The sequence below is a fragment of the Hylobates moloch genome, unplaced genomic scaffold, assembly GCF_009828535.3.
Source record: "Hylobates moloch isolate HMO894 unplaced genomic scaffold, HMol_V3 SCAFFOLD_13, whole genome shotgun sequence".
NCBI lineage: Eukaryota > Metazoa > Chordata > Mammalia > Primates > Hylobatidae > Hylobates > Hylobates moloch.
In genome coordinates, this window is record NW_026652288.1 from 64,624,426 (window position 1) to 64,645,614 (window position 21,189).

Here is a 21,189-nt window from a genome sequence, read left to right on the forward strand (position 1 = left end):
GGACATCAGGGCTAGTGTTGGTCAAATGCCATGATGGTAACTCCTAGAAGCAATTGGTGTACTCCAGGGAGAAAGGAAAAAGCTGCCCAGTCCCCAGAGAGAAGCTGCCTAGCTCTAAGTGGCATATGCATTTGATTAACCCAATCCACTCACCCCCAGGACTGTTGCCTTCTTTAAAGTTCATATGCTCAAGACTCCCTGTCAGAAGCCAGTGGGTTATAAATAAAGCTCATTTGCACCTGCCTGGAGTGTTGGAAAACAGCTGTCAGCACAGTGATGACAGCCCTTGTTTGCTTCTGGTGGAAACACAACTGGTTTTCTTTTTCTTCCTTTTGCTCGTCTGTATATCTAATTTTTCTACCAAGAAAAGTCACATTATTTTGTAATAAGGAATAAAATCACAGTTTGTTGTTGTGTTCAGAAGAAAGTGTCTCCCACTGTGTGCATATACCTTGCACACAGTGTCATTCTATTGTTTATATTTAAAAGATGATGTTTTGTTGTTTGTTTGTTTGTTTTCAAAAAGGAAAATCTATGAGAGAGAACATAGCCTGGGTTTTGGCAACACAGAGTAGGAAGGGAGGTAGGCTAATGGGTATGAACATACAGTTAGCCAAAGGGATAACCTCTGTTGTTTGACATCAGAGTAAAGTGTCCATGGTTAGTGATAATATATTACAGATTTCAAAGTAGCTAGAAGAGAGGACTTAAACTGTTCCCAGCACATAGAAATGATAAATATTCAATGATGGATACCCCCAAATACCCTGGCTTAATCACTACATATTCTACACATGTAACAAAATGTCACACTTACCCCATAAATGTGTAAAATAGTATGTATAAATAAAAAATAAAATCTTAGCTCTTCTTCTTATGCTGAGATGACCTTGCAAAAATCACTTTGAGCAGAAGCATCCCCACTTGTGAGGAGGGCATGATACCTTCTTCATAGAAGGGTGAAGAACATTTAAGGTGCTCATTTGTGCTTGGAATATTATGCATGGCTCAATAAACATTTGCTGTTTTTCTGCTTTCTTTCTCATCCTGACCCTGAGATTTCTAAGTATCTTTCTAAAGCAACCAGTATTCATTTCATAGAAATTTTAGAAGGAGCCTCAACATTTTTCCAGTCTGACTTTTCTGGAATCCTTCCCATAGCTTCCTTTTCCAAGCGCCTCTGAGCCTTGGCAGAGCCCAGTCCATGGCTTCCTTGTGAGCAGGTAGCCTATTGCACGGTAGGACAGGTCTCACCATGGTAATAATGTCACTTGCTTTTTATTTAGCTAAAATTTGACTCCCTAAAATATTCGACCTATTTTAACCTCTAGATTCTCAATGAAGAACTAGTAAGACTTCCGGTTCCACCTCTTAATCCTTCAGCTGTTATGTAACACCAGTACCAGGCAGGGCCATCGCATAATGTAGAGCTTGGTCCAGGCGTGGCAGAGAACTTCTTAAGTGACACAAAGCAAATGAATGAATCATGCCCCTGGCAGTTGGCAAACTTTCTAATAGGGGTGTGTTTTACTGCCTCCCACACTCTCTAACTGCTCTTCCAACTGTGTCTTCTCCCCAGTCAACTCATCGGGACCTTTTCTCTCCCTCTCTACCAATGCTGACCTTCCTTTCCCCTTAGCCTTAGTGAATGATGGTTTCTTTATTCCTATATGGAAGACATAGCTGAAAAAGTTGATTAGGAAAATTGTTTTTGCTAATTCCATCACGTCGTGTAGGGAAAAGATAGAACTTAATTACTTAATTGAGTAACAAGTAGAGAAACACAGCAATCAGATAATAAAATGAACAGTTGCTTTTTGCCTTAAAAAATTAAGTCTGAGCTCAATGATACACAACTAGACCATCAAATTATTCTGATATTGAGGAAAACAGAAGCTCTTTTGGATAACCCTGCATTCCAGGCTTTCAGTGGAAAAGACAAAGACACGCACTGTACACCATTAAGTACTTGGGAGACATGATTTTAACCAGGATGTAACTCAATTATATTAGTGATTTATAAAGAGTCTGGAGAAAATATTTCTTTATTTGGGCATGGGCACTGTCAGATTAAAGGTGCAGTGGTTCTAAATGCTGTTTGTTCCAGCCCTGTCTTCGATTGCAACAATGTGAGTGTCTTGTCTCTGCTGGTGGATTATTAACAGAGGTTATTGGTCTCCATGGCAAAACGATTGAATGATTGCTCTGAACCTAATCTCATTTATGGGGGTGCAAAAAACAAAGCACTTCAGGTCGGGAGAATGTATAAATGTCCATCGCCATCGAGGTTCTGCTATTTTTGAGAAGCTGAAGCAACTCCAAGGACACAGTTCACAGAAATTTGGTTCTCAGCCCCAAAATACTGATTGAATTGGGGACAATTACAAGGACTCTCTGGCCAAAAACCCTTGAAGAGGCCTTGTGAAGGAGGCAGTGAGCAGCTTTTGATTGCTGACCTGTGTCATACCACCCCAGAATGTGCACTGGGGGCTGTGCCAGATGCCTGGGGGGGACCCTCATTCCCCTTGCTTTTTTTGGCTTCCTGGCTAACATCCTGTTATTTTTTCCTGGAGGAAAAGTGATAGATGACAACGACCACCTTTCCCAAGAGATCTGGTTTTTCGGAGGAATATTAGGAAGCTGTGTCTTGGTGAGTAGGGAAGCCTTAAAGTCCTCCTAAGGGAGATTTTCCCTTCCCCACAATCCTTTTGAAATCAGGTACTTATTGAACAGGGAGATATTTAGTTGGTAACAGAAGCTCAAGCATTGCATGATGAGAGGTCAATGCCTTAATTTTTTTCTCCTTTCTGTTAGGATCTGACAAGGACACGTCAGCCAAATTTACTAAGTAATTAATCTCTAAGCTTGGGCTGACAGTTCTCATGGGTCATTTGAGTCCCATGAACCGAAGTGAAGGTCACATAATTTCTTGATTCCAACGAGATAGTGCCCAAAACAATATCAACAACAAACCCACGATGCAAACCCGCTAGAAAAGTAAATTGACTTAAAACCACCATGAGAAGCTGTTGTCAGTGCGATCGTCTTCCACTTAAGACCTAATGATTTCTTTACCTCTGGTTTCCAATAGAATTGGGAACCTCCGTTTGAGAGAGTGAAAGGGAGAGAGACTCACTTTTCATGACAATTGAGGAAAAGTTTCCTATTCTTTTTTCTAACACACCATCTAAATGGAAACTCAGATTTTGAAATCTTGCCTCATTGAAGCTGGTTAGTCAGCCCAAATGGAATCTAAGTACTCCATAACACTCCATTACCCCTTCAGCCATGCTCTGTTACTTTGCCATTCCCTTTGGATCTCCAAGTCCCTCACTGTGGATGGGGCTCCTTATAGAGTCAGGCAGGCTCAGGCCCTCCCTTCAAATCCTGGACTCTCTCTGAGGTGCCTCTCTTGCTGGTAGATGATCTTCCCTGCGCTGGTGTTCTTGGGCCTGAAGAACAATGACTGCTGTGGGTGCTGCGGCAACAAGGGCTGCGGGAAGCGATTTGCGGTGAGTTACCATGGGGGGCAGCTACTAGAATTACTCCAGGGTGCTCTGTGTTTTTGTGCTGGGCAGCATGGGGATGGAGACAAGTTATCAGCTCCAGCCAGGACTCTGGGAGCAGCTGGTGGAGGGATAAAACTGTGATCTTTCCTGCCAGCGTGAAATAATAATAATTTTCCAAAATACCATAGCCCTCATACTTATAGGTATTAATACTGTATGAGATTTTACAAACCGACAGGGATGTCAGAACTGGAGATTCAGAGAGGTCCCATATACAGAATGCAAGCCTGGAAGGCAGAGATGAAGCTGCAGCATTCCTCTGCCACTGAGAGGCCATAAGAACTTGGACAAGCCATTTCCCTTTTCTGGCCCTGAATTGCCTCATCTGCAAAGGGGACTTGGGACAGGACAAAGGTGGTATCCTCCCCTCCCCAGCAGGCTTCTAGGTTCCTCACACACACCACTTCCGTGTTCTCTATTTCTGAGGCCCAGCCCCTCCGGCTTCCACCGGGCTCTGCCTCAGGACTTCTGTTTCCTCTCTTGCTTCACGCGGCCATCAATCTTTTAGTAGGTGAACTAGAGACGTTAGGCATCAAAGTTCCAGGCTGCAGTGGAAAGAATGCTGGGACATGGGGACAGGACCCATTCTGCAATTGAGCAAGTCATTGTACTGCTCTGCCTCCCTTTGCTCACGTATAAAGCAGGAAGCTGGACTAGACCAGAATTTCTCAAGTATGGGACAAGCTCTGGTGCTACACGGATGTGCTATATCTTTCAACAACATAGAATGTCATTCCCATTCAATTCTCCTTCAATCCTTTTGATACTATCAAGAAAAAGATCTTATTTTGATATACATAAGTCTTTCTTTTTTGAGACAGGGTCTCACTGTTTGCCCAAGCTAGATCTTGGCTCACAGCAGACTTGACCTTCTGGGCTCAAGTGATTCTCCCACCTCAGCCTTCCAAATAGCTGGGAGTACAAGTGTGCCACCCCACCCAGCTGATTTTTTGTATTTTTAGTAGAGAGAGAGTTTTGGCATGTTTCCTAGGCTGGTCTCAAACTCCCGGACTCAAGCAATCCACCCACCTGAGCCTCCCAAAGTGCTGGGATTACAGGTGTGAGGCACCGTGCCCAGTCGTCTTTACTATTTTTTACCCTTCATAATCTCCCTTTCTAACAAAGAGAGGATAAGTCTTGGCTCCAGGAATGAATGCAACATTATTTAACTAAAATGCAACTATATTGTGTTTCTATCTGCCAATGATTCTAATTTTTCATTCATATAGTGATATAAATGAATAAAATGAGAGTTGACAAAAAATATTAAGAGTTAGATACATTGATGAGACAGAAATGAAGCATAGTAGAACTGGAATTACTGGTCTGAAAAATGAGGAAGGCCAGTTTCTCCTGTAATCTCCCATGGTTCGCATGTCCACCTAAAAGATTCATGAACTACAATAATGGATTAACCACATTTACTTTAACTTCCTAAAGGGAAAGGTACATCTATCCACTCTGAAACAGGATCCTTTTAACATCTCTTTCTTAGCATTATTTGTTCATTTATTCAATCAAAAAATATTGAACACATGTGAAAGGCTGAGGCTGGTCCAATGTGCATACACTACAGTTTCCATGTGAGTTCAAAGGTCAGTCAAAGAAAATATAACATCATGAGTCCCAAATAAGTATTGATAATTGTTATGTTAACACTTAAAATCATCATTTACAAAGAGTTTTTTTTAAAAACCCACAATTTAATATAATCATGTAATATATGTTTTATATAACAAAGGATATTTTATGTAATTATAAAGGAAAAGAAGATATTTATAACTTATTTTCCCCTTGAATTATAATCCCATTATATGTTGTGAGCTTTTGGGGGATAGAAGTTGGAGATGAGGACTTTTTTTTAATTAGCAATTAGGAAAATAGGATTAAAAGAAAGAAGAGTCATTTATTTCAGAAATCTAAAATTTCACAACTGGTGCTGAGTAAAAGGCTGAAGACTGGCTAATATAAAATAAGGGATCTTTTGTTTGCTTTATTTTTGTTTTTAGGTTTACATATAACCACAGTGAGAAGCAAAATAGCATTCTAAGTATTACACAAAACTTGGTTTTTAAAATTAGATGTAAATAAAGTCCAAGATGAAGGCAAAAAAAAGTTTGTCTTTTTGTTGTTGTTGTTTGTTTGAGATGGATTTTAGCTCTTGTTGCCCAGGCTGGAGTGCAATGGCGAGATCTCGGCTTACTGCAACCTCTGCCTCCCGGGTTCAAGTGATTCTTCTGCCTCAGCCTCCCGAGTAGCTGGGATTACAGCCATGTGCCACCATGCCCGGCTAATTTTATATTTTTAGTAGAGATGCTGTTTCTCCATGTTAGCCAGGCTGGTCTCGAACTCCCAACCTCAGGTGATCCACCCACTTCATCCTCCCAAAGTGCTGGGATTACAGGCATGAGCCACTACACGTGGCTGAAAAAAATTGTTTTTATAAGCACATTTCATTAAAAAAAGTTTTGAGTCAATAGGATCTGAAATATTTGGTCTTCCCAATACAAGTTGTCTGTGGGGGCTGTCTAAGCCTCCATGTGGAACCTGCCCTTGGCATGAATTGAGGATAACTACTCCAAATGACCAACTGACCATCCAAATGATGAGGCAGCGTCCATCAAAGGACCAGCTGTGCCAGACTGTAAACCAAGGCACCTAGCATGGCTGCCCTGGGCCAGGGTTGACCACATGCTGGGTAGCCAGCAGAAGGATTTCTTGTCTTTGATTTTTTTGTTTTGGTTTGTTTTGTTTTGTTTTTTCTAGACGAAGTCTCGCTCTTGTCCCCCAGGCTGGAGTGAGATGATGCAATCTCAGCTCACTGCAACCTCCGCCTTCTGGGTACAAGTGATTCTCCTGCCTTAGCCTCTTGAGTAGCTGGGATTACAGGCGCTTGCCACCACGCTTGGCTAATTTTTTTTTGTATTTTTAGTAGAGACAGGGTTTCACCATGTTGGCCAGGCTGGTCTCGAACTCCTGACCTCAGGTGATCTGCCTGCCTCGACCTCCCAAAGTGTTGGGATTACAGGCGTGAGCCACCGCACCTGGCCGATTGTTTTGTTTTTTAATCAGCTGCCAATTTTTAAAAATTCAGAGATAGAACATAAAGTATCTAGATATCTGACTTTTTTTCCTAAGAAATAAAAAATTAATCTGGCACCCCTAGCCTGCATTTTGGCACAACAGCAGCCTTCACTGGGCCTGGCTGAGCCCCACAGGGCCCACCCTGTCTGCTCTACTCAGTTAGGGTCCCTTCCCTGCCCCTAAGACCATTGAGCTCATGCCCCCTGCTTCAGACTCTTGTTTGCTTAATGTTATGTTCTAAGGCTTTGGAGCATCAAACAATAATCATTTCTTTTTTTTTTTTTTTTTTTTTGAGGTGGTTGGGGGTCTCACTATGTTGCCGGGTTGGTCCCAAACTTCTGGAACTCCTGAACTCAAGCAGTCCTCCCCACTCAGCCTCCTGAGTAGCTGGTGCTACAGGTGCTCACCACCTTACCTGGCTAATCATTTTTCTAAAATAAGGTATTTGCATTTTGTCAGATAAGAAGCAAAAATACAGACTAATTTGGAGAGAACTATACTGCTGAAGTTCTGAATTATTTTCCAAAGGCTCACACATTCCCCTCCAGGCTCCAGCTCCTTCAGGGACACGGGGCTTCTGTGGAGCACTGCAATAGGGAGCATTGCATAGTGAGCACTGCATAGGAAGCCCTGCAGGTGGAAAGGCCTGTGAGGCAGACAAAGACTGGGCCACCAGCTGCTAGGCTGAATCCTCTGTCCTCTCTACAGTCTGCTCTCTGTCATTTATTTTCCTGGCTCCTCTCTCTCTTCTCTCATCTGCATTATATCTTTCTGGAACATTCCCCAGAGGCCAACTGCACCATTCTCTTTCCTTTCCTCGGGTAGCAAAACCAAGTAGGAGATAGGAGAAGCAGGATGTGGTGGCTGCAGAGATAAAGCAAGACAATAAGCTGGAAAGAATCTTGGATCACCCGATTCATAGTTTCTTGGTAAAGCCGAGAAAATGGCTCTCCTCTGAGGCAGAGCAAGACTGAAGCTCAGCTCCAAAGGCCTGCGCTCTTTCAAATAAATTAGGCTAAAGGAGAGCCGGGAAAAGTGAGCCCTGGAGCAAAAATAGTGAGAACCCTGGCCTGGGTTTGTTTTCAGGTCACAGCTTCTTCCTCCCAAACCCGAGATTCTCAGTGGCTCCTTGGCAGCATGTCGGTGGCTGGTCAGCATCTCCTGCCCTCTAATCCTTCTAAAAAATGGATCTTTCAGGGCCCAGTGGGGCAGCAAATTAATTTTGTCAACTCGTTTATGTTAAGTATGTGTTTTATTAAGAGCCTTTTGTAAATCTTGGATTTGACTCAAAGGAGTGTCTTTAATAATGAGACCAAAGGTAGATTGATGAGGATAAGTGTTGGGTAGGCAGGCATTTCACCTTCCTTAAAGCATATTAGATAGATCAAGGCCCACCCCACCCATAGGCAGGCCAGATGATCAGCCTCCCTGTTTTGAAGAAAGGTCTTGGTCATGTCCTAACTTAGTCTGTGTGCTGTGCTCTGCACTTCTTCCCGTGCCTGGCTCATCAGTGCCCCCTAGAGACGCCTCCTGAGTGAGCGTTTCTGGGGACTTCCTCTTGCAGAGGTCCTGCAGGCCAAAAGCATCCCTAATCTACCTCCTCATTCCTTGGAATGACAGCCAGCTTGAGGAAGATTTAAGAAAGACAATTCCTTTAGAGAAATGGAATATATTGAAAGAAAAAAAATAACGTATGGATTTTTATTTCTTTTTTTTCCAGATGTTTTCTCCCTAAGCTCCTATTTTTATTCTACTTCTACATATTTTATTTTATTTTTATTTATTTATATTTTGAGACAGAGTCTTGCACTGTCGCCCAGGCTGGTGTGCAAGAGGTTGGCGCAATCTCGGCTCGCTGCAACCTCCGCCTCCTGGATTCACGCGATTCTTCTGTCTCAGCCACCCGCGTAGCTGGGATTACAGGCGCCCGCCACCACTCCCAGCTAATTTTTTGTATTTTTAGTAGAGACGGGGTTTTACCATGTTGGCCAGGCTGATCTTAAACTTCTGACCTCTTGATTGACTGCCTTGGCCTCCCAAAGTGCTGGGATTACAGTCATGAGCCACCACTCCGGCATCTTCAGTAAATATTTTCTATGCTTCAAAACCCTCTGCTACAAAATGGATCGTGGCTGTTACTATCTCTCATAAGGATGTTGTAAGTTCTAGGGGAAGATTTTGCAAGCATTTGTTGTAAGGGAAGAGGAGGGAAGTACGAACTAAGTGCCTAGGGTATGGAGGACACACAGATCCTCAATAAGTACTTGTTGGATGGATGAAGTAAGTGAACACCTAGGGGAGAAAATGGGCTTCCATATTTATCACACTCAGTCCTCACAATAACCCTCTGAATTCGGCATTAAACTCCTCATTTTATAAATGAGGAAACTGGGGCTCCTGCAAGTTAAGTTTCTGACTGCCACTTCCCCCACTCCCTTCCCAAGCCCAGCCCAGGCAAAAAATAGAGGATATTAATTTTTAAGAAGAAAAAACACTTCAGGTAATCTCTATTCCTCCTTACTAAGGAGGAATGTCCCTGCTCTAAGGATATGCTTTGGCCAACATAAGCACCTACATGACCCCAGGACACACCATGTGTGGAGACAGAGCTGGGATCTGATGGAAACTGTCTGTCTCCAGAGCCCAACAGAAAGGGAGGTCTTCAAGCTGGCAGTTGGTGAGTTAGAGGACATATGATTGCAGGCCTTCTTATCTACTCTTTCAAAGGAAACATTTGCAGCGTATGCTATACACATTTCTTTAACAATGTGAGCAGAATATGTGCACTGAGCAGCTATGAGGGAATTAGCCCGTTGAATTTTTTTTCTCCAGAGTATTCTCTCTGTATTTGTGGAAAGTAAGTGTGTGTGAGGATATAATAACAAAAATACTATAATATAATAATGACATTGATCAAGTGCTTGTTAATGTCATGGGAAATTATCCAAACCTTGGAAACAGGAAAAATAATTCTAGGTGTCCTATCAGTGAGGCACTGGGGATTACTAGTAGCCTATCCAACCTGGGGATGATCTGATTTTCCAGAGGTGTGTACCTTTACTAATTAGGCTATCTTACGTATTATCTGTAAGGCAGGTACTTATTAATGAGCCTTATTTTACAGAAGAACTGGAATAAAAAAGATTAACTTCCCAAGATCACCAGGGAGGAACCAGAACTCAGATCCAGATCCATCTGCCTGTAATCCATACCTTTGACCACAACACAGTAGTGTCCTTCTTCACCATTTATTCACTCAGACCAGGTAGAGCATGCCCATAGCACAAAAACCGCAAAGGAAGACTCCCTTATCTGATTCCAAAGTCTGCCAACTTCCCTCCTCAGAGGTCCCCACTGTTCTCAATTACTGTCTCCTTCCAGAGATATCCCAGGACTTTTGCCTATTTACTGTAAATAATACCAATTTTGAAATGTCTACCCTCTAATGTACTCAACTTGATCTCAAAAACCTTGCTTTTCTTTTTTTCTAGACAGAGTCTGGCTCTGTTGCCCAGGCTGAAGTGCAGTGGTGCGATCTCAGCTCACTGCAACCTCTGCCTCCTGAGCTCAAGCGATCCTCCCACCTCAGCCTCCCGAGTAGCTAGGACTACAAGCACACACCACCATCCCTCACTAATTTTTGTATTTCTTGTAGAGATGGAATTTCACCATTTTGGCCAGGCCGGTCTCAAACTCCTGGGCTCAAGCGATCTGCCAGCTTTGGCCTCCCAAAGTGCTGGGATTATAGGCATGAGCCACCAAGCCTGGCCTTTCTTTCTTGAGCATTTTGTGTCATGAAACCCATGATAAATTGAAATTATTCTATGCTGGCTTTTTGACTGATCATATCTCTAAGAATTGATTCTAGAGAATTTGTCATTTTTAAGACTTCCCAATGTGAAATAACTTAAAGCAACATGACACAGCATGTATCTTGCTTCCTGTGATTTATCCATAAAATGTGCTGAGACCCCCCTCCTTCAGAGAATCTGTTTTTCTCTGTGACAACCTAGTCTTTCATGAAGACTACTCAATCTGCCATATGTCAACAAATGTTTCCAGACCACTCAGAACCTATCTCTGAAAGGGCGGTAGGTAGCATTAGAAGAAACTGCCCCAAGTGTAAGATTTCGCTTGCTCTAGTCCTAGAGTTATACTAGCTATATCTAACTGAACAGAAATTTGGTTGGAGCATGGAGGTGGCTAAGAAACAGAAAACCCGCCATATAAACTCTCAGTAAGAATTGTAGGCCAGGTATGATGGCTCAGTAATCCCAGTACTTTGGGAGGCCAAGGAAGGAGGATGGCTTGAGACCAGGAGTTCGAGATCAGCCTGGGCAACACGGTGAGACTCTATCTCTATTTAAAATAAGCTAAAAAAAAAAAAAAAAAAGTAGCAGCATTTTCCAAAGTGTTTTCTTACAAGGACTCTCGGTAGAAAAAAAAAAAAAAAAAACCCTTATAGAATCCAATAAGAATGGAAAACTGCAAGTACAATGTATACTCAATTGCAAGTATAAGGCAAATCTGAACATAAAACCATGTCTTATTTTCCCATGAAGAAACTTCAAAAAAACTCTTTAACCAACAATAATATATAAACTTTCAGTGACATAAACATATTTTAAATCATGTTATATAAAATATGAAATAATTTTAATATATTGATTGTGAACTGACATTTCTCCCTTTTTTTATTTATTATTATTTTGAGACAGAGTCTCACTCTGTCGCCTATACTGGATTGCAGTGGTGTGATCTCTGCTCACTGCAACCTCCGCGTCCCATGCTGAAGCAATTCTCCCACCTCAGCCTCCTGAGTAGCTGGGACTACAGGCGCACACTACCATGCCTGGCTAATTTTTGTAGCTTTTGTAGAGATGAGGTTTTGCCATGTTGCCCAGGCTGGGCTTGAACTCCTGGGTGCAAGTGATCTGCCCACCTCAGCCTCCCACAGTGCTGGGATTACAGGCTTGAGCCACTGCGCCCGGCCCGTTTATTTTAAAATAAATAAATATTCATGTTTCTTTTAATCAATGTCTTTGCTACTACTAAAGACACACTTTGAGCCATCAAAAGACTCCCACAGCACATCTTCTTTTCCGTTTAAGTCTGAATACAACATTTATGTGTCTATGCATGATGTTGTCGGGGAAATTTCACCCTTAGTTACAAATATCAATTCTCAAAGACAAAGGCAATGTTCAAACATTCCTCCTACAGGTATATATTAATGATCTCCACAATTATACACACGAAGTGTGCTTATTTTAGGATGCAATTTACTTATTTATTTATTTATTTATTTATTTATTTAATTTATTATTTTGAGATGGACTCTCGCTCTGTCACCCTGGCTGGAGTGCAGTGGCGCGATTTTGGCTCAGTGCAACCTCTGCCTCTCGGGCTCAAGCGATTCTCCTGCCTCAGCCTCTTGAGTAACTGCGATTACAGGCATGGGCCACCAAACCCCCCTAATTTTTTTTTTTTGGAGGTGGAGTCTCGTTCTGTTACCCAGGCTGGAGTGCAGTAGCGTGATCTCGGCTCACTGCCACCTCCGCCTCCCAGGTTCAAGCAATTCTTCTGCCTTGGCCTCTCGAGTAACTGGGAAAATAGGCACGCACCACTGTGCCCAGCTAATTTTTTTATATTTTTAGTAGAGATGGGGTTTCACCATATTGGCCAGGCTGGTCTTGAACTCCTGACCTCATGATCCACCAGCCTCAGCCCTGCAAAGTGCTGGGATTACAGTCGTGAGCCACCGTGCCAGGCCTAGAATACCCTTTAAACTATGACAATGCCTAGAATACCTTGTTAACTATAATATCCAGAACTAGGAATTATGGGTTCAACCTTTTCATAATAATTAATAAATATATGTTAAGAAAAAATTTTTAACACAATTCTGTCATCTAACAATGATTGAGTTGTTTCTGACTGATGTCTTCTCTATGCAGTACTTGGTTGTTCAAAATAAAGTGTTTGAGGGAATACATTATTGCCTGATAAATGAAATAAGGACTCAACTCTAAGGTAATTCCTTCATTTCTGAGGAATAATGTGAGAGTGAATGATTTTCCTTATATTCCAGCGTATGTAATAGATTTCCTTCTCAGAAGTTTACACAAATTCATGTTTCATAAGTACTATATTTTTAGAAGTGCAGCAGGAATGAAACTGAGTTATGTAATCCAGCAATTCTCAAACTTATTCAACCTTACATCCTTTGGAAAAGAGATTGCCTATTCTAACACGAGAAATTTACCAAAATCTTCACTTACTTCTGACCTAGGTTAAAGTCATGAATGTTCTGGATGCCGAGAGTGGATTTAGATACCCTAAACATAAACAATAACGGGGAAAATCTAAACAATTAGTAACATGAAACCTTAGTCATTGAAAATATGCAACAAGTCATTATCCAGTGCCTTTGATAAGCTAGGAAGAAGGAAAACTGTTAAGACTATGCTAGGTGTGGAACAATGCCCTATCTTCAAATAACTTATTGTCTGTGACTTCAAGGAACTTGTGCTCTATTTGGAGAAGATAGCCATAAAAAGCTATGCATTAGTTGGGCATGGTGGTGCATGCCTGTAGTCCTAGCTCTTTAGGAGACTGAAGTGGGAGGATCACTTGAACCCAGGAAGTTGAGGCTGCAGCGAACCGCGATTGCACCACTGCACTCAGCCTGGGTGACAGGGCAAGACCCTGTCTAAAAACAAAAACAAAAAAACCTATGCATTATTGTATTAGAGGCATTGTGCTGTGATAGAAGTTTGTGCAATCTAGAGTACGGGGGTTGGAAGAGATGAAGAATGAAGGGTCAGTTCTACAAGGAGAGTCAGACAAAGCACATGAAGTTAGAGCTCAGTATTAAAACGTTGCATCAATCAGATGAGTTGGCAAAAGAGTTAAATTTTCTATTAAAAAGAATTTTTTAAAAAGTTGCATCAAAAATACGTTGATATATGATATGAAAATGAATCCCAGCTAAAGTAGAACTCCATTATTACATAGATTCCAATCACCCAGGCACGATCAGGTCCTCTTCACCTTCAAACCTCACCCCATCCCAGATATGTATTATGATAATATTGTTAATAACATGAAAGGGGGAAGGGAAAATAGCTGATGGTTAGCTTAGGTTGCCACGTCTAATGTTCACAACAGACATTTAAGGTGGGCTCTATCATGCCCATTTTAAGATGATAAAACTAAGGCTCTGAGGACACATTCATTATGCAAAGTCATTACACAGAGAAGACTAGCAAAGCTGAGATATGAGCCTGGGTCTGGGCCTGCTGACTTTAAACCCTGTGCTTTGTCATCAAAGCAATAGAGGTGATCGTTTTCTGCCTCTTCTTCCAAAACTGTAAATGTTTTCATGCTACTCTCTAGTTACTGTCTAGAATGGATATTGCATAAGTTCTTAACATCCCTGGGCCTAACTTTTTTCATCGGTAAGAGGGAGTTAACCTAGTTGGACTCCAGGATTGCTTCTGCCTTTCGCAGTCAATAATTCTATTTTGATTTTATAATTGAATAAACAATATGGTAGTCTAATCTGTTTTTCATTAATCTCCATCATAGAAAAATATTTAAAAGAATGGAATTTTTTGGATTGTTTAACCTAAAGAAGAGAAAATGCTCCAAGGGTGGAAGGGGTGAGAGATATCAAGACAATCTTCAGATATTGTAAAGACTGATGCCAAATGGAAGACAGGTTAGACTTGATCTTTCTGGCCTCGAGGAACGTAATGAGGGCCAATGAGGAGGAGTTCTAAACTTTTACTCTTTCTCATAAGTAGAACTTGCCTATCACATGAGACATCACAGTGACTGGCTTTAGCAGGATAATTTGACCAGAAAACTTAAGATTACTGCCAGGCCAGGCACGGTGGCTCATGTCTGTAATCCCAGCATTTTGGGAGGCCGAGGCAGGTGAATCAACTGAGGTCAATAGTTCAAGACCAGCCTAGCCAACATGGTGAAACCCTGTCTCTACTAAAAAAAAGTAGCTGGGCATGGTGGCGCACACCTGTAATCCCAGCTACTCAGGAGGCTGAGACAGGAGAATCCCCTGAACCTGGAAGGCGGAGGTTGCAGTGAGCTGAGATCACGCCATTGCACTCCAGACTGAGCGACAAGGGTGAAACTCCTTCTCAAAAAAAAAAAAGATTACTGCCAATCCTAAGGTTCTTTGATTCTATAATAGATTGGCTTTATATATCAGCCCTGGGGAGGAGAGTTTATCTTTAACAAGATTAAAAGGCCATGGCTCAAAGGTAACAGAACCAACACCTCCGTCATCAATGAAAAGGTGAAAAAGAAATGGAAATGGGGGTGAAGAAGGGAAAAGAAGACACCAAAATTCATTCTAGAAGACCCCACAGGCCCCATCTACTATAAAGACTAGCTCCTACCCCATAACTTCTTGTAGTCACCATGTTCAACAGCAGGTGGATTAGGTTTGCTGAGTGTATCCTCTGGACCACCTAGAGAATGTGACTGTCTCTCTTCCTCTCTTTCAGATGTTCACCTCCACGATATTTGCTGTGGTTGGATTCTTGGGAGCTGGATACTCGTTTATCATCTCAGCTATTTCAATCAACAAGGGTCCTAAATGCCTCATGGCCAATAATACATGGGGCTACCCCTTCCACGACGGGTAAGGCCACACCCTGCAATGCCCACCGGTCACCACAAGGGGCATGGGCAGATAAATTGCCCAAGGGGAGACACACACAATGCCACGTCTTCATCGTTATGCAAGCCTCAGGCTTGGTGCTCCTTTGAGGCAGAGCTGGAGTTGTGGAATACAGTAAAGTTGCATAGGATCTCACCTCTAATTGCTCCTTTGACAGACCCCAGGAGAAATAACTAAAAGAGGTTGGATGCCTCCTTTGGCCTGAGGGAAGGAAGAGATTTGTTGTGTCATCCCTTGCACCCAAATATTTATTAGCAGCAACACAAGGCAACTAATAATATTAATAAACAGAGTAATAGTTTTCATTACAAATCTTATAATAGAAAACAAGAATAATTACCCATTAACTGGGCCCAAGGGCTTTCACCAATACCCCAAATTGCCTATAATTAAACAATCGTTTAAGTGCAAATGTACAGAAAATGACATTGAAATCATTGTAGGTTTCTCATGTTAATGTTAATAGACTCATTAAAATAACATTTCATATTTTCATGGTACTTTGTAGATTGTAAAGATCTTTATCCCACAAATTTATAATTTAATCCTCATAATAACCTCAAGAGGTAATTACTCTGTGCCAAGGCAGGCTTAGTAAGTTTAACTAGCTTCAAAGTCACATTGTTAGTTGAGGACAGTGCCAGGGCTCAAACTCAGGACTTCTGACTTCAAGTCTTAGCCTTTCATGGTACACATCCTTCTGTCCTGCACTGACCAGGATGGCACTGTTCAGTCCAGTAGCCAGCAGCCATATGGAGCTACTTAAACTCAAATTCATTTATAGAAATAAAGTTAAAAATTCAGTTCCTTAATCACAGTAGCCATATTTCAAGTACCCAGTAGCCATATAGGGCTTGTAGCTACTGTATTGAATAGCACAGATCTAGAACATTTCCATCATGGTAAATGGATCTGTTAGGCAAAGCTGCACTAGACTTTAACCTCCAAGGGAGCTTGGAGCATTTTTGTTTTGTTCACCATCTCAGCCCCTCTGCCTGACAGTGACTGGCACATCCCACAGAGTCAGGAAATATAATTATAGGGTCTTCCTGCACATGAAGAATGGATTCGTGCCTAAAAAAAAATCTGTAGAACACCAATATATTAACTCAAACCTCTACGTATTCATTTACTGTGAGATTCTAAAAAATCTTAAGAATGGGCTTCAGGCTGGGGAAGTGAAGGGGCCTAGTTCTCTGGGATACGTGGTCTTGGTTTGTTCACAGACGTCCCACATAAAATATCCCCACCTTTCTCATAGTTAAGCAATACAAGTTCTCTAATATCCTCATACCTTGTGCAGCGGTTTCCAAATACATTTAGTTTACTGTGTGAAAAGCCCTCTTATCATGCAGAGAGGACTGTTGGGGCGACGCTACCATGGGGTTGGCTTGCTTGAGCATCGAACTCAGATCCCAGCAGGCTGAGCCCCCCAACCCGCCCCCATTGAGAGTCTTCCCTTGACAGCTCACTCTCTCCACCTAGGGGTATGTGTGTGAAGCTACAGATTATGTCTTTCTTCAAGGAGCCCTCTATTAATTCCAGCAACATCAGTGCCGCAGTAAACATATTTTTCTATTTTTTCTGTTATGTGATTAATACTACCCTAGAAAATTAAAGTCAATTGAAATAAATCTATGTCCAAAACAAAGGAGGGAGAAAAAAACACAACAGATGCCAAAAAACACTCCAAAGCCATACAATGGCCTCGCATGTTCTGACTGCAGGAACTAACACCCTCCCCTCACACACGCACGCCCTGCTTGGGATGGGATGGGATCAATGCCCAAGGTCAGGAGTGACAGCTGGCCTGTGGACCACCACACTAAATGCCAAACTGAGGGAAGGACAGGAAATGACTTTTTGAAGTTCCTCATATTAGTACTTCTGGAGAAGCAAGTTTTCATTCTCATTGCAGCCATTTATTGTGCATTACTCTGTAACAGATGCTTTCAAATATGTCATTTTATCTACCCCTCACAACAGCAACTAACCAGTATCAAGAACAGGTACCAGATTATAAAGATTTGATAATAAAAACATAATAGGGTAAACCTTGCAGGCAAGCGGAAACATTTCAGAATTCTCTATCTTCTGTTCACTGTACAGCTTTGATAATTACCTGAAGGGAGAATGATTTGAATACAGAGACATCTGTACAGCTGCTTCAAACTATAACGTGATAAAAAATTACTGTACAGGGATGTATTACAAAACTGTATATATCACAGTTTCCAGATGATTTACAGGCTATTTAAGAATGATTTTGACTACTTATGTTTTAATTTAATCTCATGTAAGATGTAAGACTGCTCTTTGTGTAAGGTATAAAATATGCCATGATGGCTACAGGAAGGGCATTTAGGGGATGGGCCCAGGTCTCACTGCACCCTCTTTGCCATCTGGCAAACCTTCAGCAGCATTCTGTTGTCTCCTCAAATCCTGTTTCCTCCCTTCTGAGACAAGAGCTCATATTCCTCTTTGATGTTATCTACCACTGCCAGCTCCAAATCTTCCCTCTGACTGCAGAAGTTCACCTTGAATTTCTTATGGCAATAACTGAAACTTCTATTGCTTGGTGTTTTCAGTTAACAAAGTGCTGTCACCTACATTGTTTCATTTGATCCTCACAAAAAGTTTATGGGATTATTTAACTCTCCTTCAGAGGCAGGACAGCCAAGGCCCAGAGAGGACAAGTGACTTGCCAAGAGGAATACAGTTTCTTAGTGGCAGAAGCTCAAATCCAAGTTTTCTCACTCCAAGTCACAGTGCTTTTTCTAGAACACAATTTATATTGACTCATACTGTCTGCTTTTTGCCTAGATTTCCTGTTGGCAAAACTCATGGGATTCTACCTCCTACACCTTTTACTACACAGTACTATACTGGTATCTGATAGCTAAAAAGGGTGTGTGGACTCTTCTTATCCACATAAGCATATAGTAACCGTTGTTATAGCTGGAAACCTAACACTCATACACAGCTGCTCAGAGAGTAGAAAGGATCAGTCACTTGTATGAGCCAAAATAAAAGAACTCAAGACAGTTGTCATTTGTCCCTTATTACCAAAGGGCAGCCATGGTGGCAACTGCTTCTTCTTGTTCTTGTTCTTCTTCCTCTTCCCTCCCCTTTTTTCTTCTTTTCCTTCTCTTTTTTCTTTCTCTCCTCTTCCTCCTTTTTTCCTTCTTTTTCTTCCCAATGATTAAGTGCTAAGTGTTTTTATGTGCATTATCTCACCTAATCTTCCTCATAAATCTGAGAAGAATTTTCATCCTTGAAAGAGAAAAATGAAGCTCAAAAAGGTTAATTTTCCCAGGGCTCCATGGCTAGTAATTAGTAGAAGAATTTTTTTTTAATTGGCTGGGAGTGTTGGCTGATGCCTGTAATCTCAGCACTTTGGGATGCTGAGGTGGAAGGACTGCTTGAGCCCAGGAGTTCAAGACCAGCTTGGGCAACATAGGGAGAACTCCCCGCTCCAGCGCCCCTCTACAAAAAAAAAAAAAAAATTAAAAACTTAGCTGGGCATGGTTGTGCATGCCTGTAGCCCCAGCTACTCCAGGTGCCTGATGTGGGAGGATTGTTTGAGCCCAGGAGGTCAAGGCTGCAGTGAGCCATAATCATGCCACTGCATTCTAGCCTGGGCAACAGAGCCAGATCCTGTCTCAAAAAAAAAAAAATACATATATATATATATACATACACACACACACACACACACTTATATATCTACATATGCACATATCTACTTTTATATATATGTGTATATATAGACATATATGTGTGTGTGTATATATATATACACACACATATATATACACACACACTTATATATATGTAGTCAGTATCTTATTTTGTGCTGAAGCCTATCTCAAACATGGAACAAAAAACGAATAGACATGGTTCCTACCCTATCAGCACGTGGGTTAGGGTGAACACATGGAACAGATCCTCATAATGCAGAAAGTGTGAGATGGAGAAGGAGTGCGGGGGAAACTTCTTCGAGAAGATGACATGGGCTGATTTTGGAGGATGAGCAGAAGTTTGCCTTCCAGTGAGGGAGGAGAAGCACATTTCAGGCATGAAAAGGCTGACATGCTCAGGGAACATCAGAGCACTGTGTGGCAGAAGCTCAATGTGAATGAGGAGAGATTTGCAGAAGGGGCCGCCACACGATGTGGTGAGACTGAGAGGCAGCCAGACCTTCAGGACATCAGGGCACAGCAGGGGACTTCAAGCAAGACATGGCATGGCTACTTTGGACTTTTAGAGGCATGATGGTGCTAGTGATGTGGAAAGTGAATAGGAGGATTCAGGAACTAAAGAGAGATAAAAGCTGGCATCATAATCCAGATAAGATGGTGAACATCACCCAGGCAGCAGAATTGGGGCTCAAAAAAGACAAATTTCAGAGAGTGTTTGAGATGGAGTCATCAGGTTTAGGTGTGAGGAGAAAGGGGGAAGGTAATCAAGGTGGACTCTGAGATTTCGAACTTAGTGCACAAAATCCAGGGCTCTGCAATGCCGTAGCATTTAGCACTGTTTTCCTCAGAAATGTTTTTTGGTGATAATATTAAGGGAGGGAGCAAAAGTAGTTAACTCATTCTGTCCTGAGAACCATATTAAAGAAACACCCTAGAAGGAAAAAGAAACCTGGGCATTTTGAAATATACCCTCTTGGCTTCCTTTGAAGTAGAACCTCCTCCCATCCAAGGTCTTCCTTCCTGAGACAGTTGGTCATCCCTCCCTTGACCCTGAGCTGCTGAAAGGAAAGCAGCCTGCACAGGGTGTGCGGACAGCCAAAGGAGGGGAAGCAGAGGACGAGCCAGGAGTGGTCAGTAGTCGGGGAGGGAGGGGGCTATGCATGGCACTCCTGGGCCAGGCTGCAACTCTTCACCTCCTTAGAAAAAGTCAAGGGCAAGGAGAGCACCCTCACATCTGTGGTTCAGACACTGAACTGAACACAGTTAAATGTTCTGCCTTGACATTCAGCTAAGATCATCTGGATTTGCACTTCAGAAATTACTTATTAGCAAAGAACATCATAAGCTGCTTGTGAACATATTCCCAAGAGCTGAAAGCCACCTTAATAGGATGAGATTGGATTTGCACCATGTAATCTTAGCTTTCATGAACCAGAAACAGTTCACAAATATTAGGAGCCAGTTTTGCCCTTGGCTGACTTAGGGTCTAGCCATACCTCTGCCATATACCATTTATCTCTCAGGCTTCATCTGTGAAATGAATGGGAGTAACAGCAACATCCACCTCACAGGTTCAGGTAACAGTAAATAACACAAGGTACATAAAGCACTCAGCACAGTTCCTACCACATACTTGCTTGATTCAGCCTTATTATTCATTTTTATGAATATAAAATATTATTGTAAATGGAATTTATTTTTATGCACTATAACTTTAAAAACGTTATGCTTTTATAATGATTCTGTGACTTAATTTCAATCCTTTCAACCAGGCATAAATAAGGCACAAAAAAAAAACCCTCTTTATTGTGATATAAGTAACCCTTGACTCACATACTATTGTAGATGTATAAATCAAATGTCATAAATAAATCATTTCAAGTATGCTAAGGAAATAACTACTCCAACAAAGGGCATTTGTGCAATGGGTCAGAGCACTGGCTTTGGAGTCAGACAGACCTAAGATCAAACCCAGGCACTTCCATTTACTAGCCTCACCTTCTTAATCTGTAAAATGGGGATATGTTCATTCATTCAGTGAGTGTTTACTGAAGGTTACCCTATGCCAAGCACTGTTCAAATAAAGTAGCATCTCCTTGGAGCATTAGGAAAGATGATAGAAAGCAGC

General features: G+C 41.8%; 1 protein-coding gene across 1 annotated transcript in view; it reads left to right on the forward strand.

Moving 5' to 3' along the window:
• The first annotated feature begins 2,295 nt into the window (after window positions 1-2,295).
• The window catches only part of TM4SF4 (transmembrane 4 L six family member 4), a 28,811-nt gene continuing 9,917 nt past the window's right edge, over window positions 2,296-21,189 (forward strand). Inside the window, exons 1-3 of the mRNA XM_032173819.2 lie at window positions 2,296-2,650; window positions 3,423-3,512; window positions 15,185-15,321. Coding sequence (XP_032029710.1) covers window positions 2,477-2,650; window positions 3,423-3,512; window positions 15,185-15,321 — 401 coding nt within the window. The 5' untranslated portion in view covers window positions 2,296-2,476. The remainder of the gene's footprint in view (window positions 2,651-3,422; window positions 3,513-15,184; window positions 15,322-21,189) is intronic.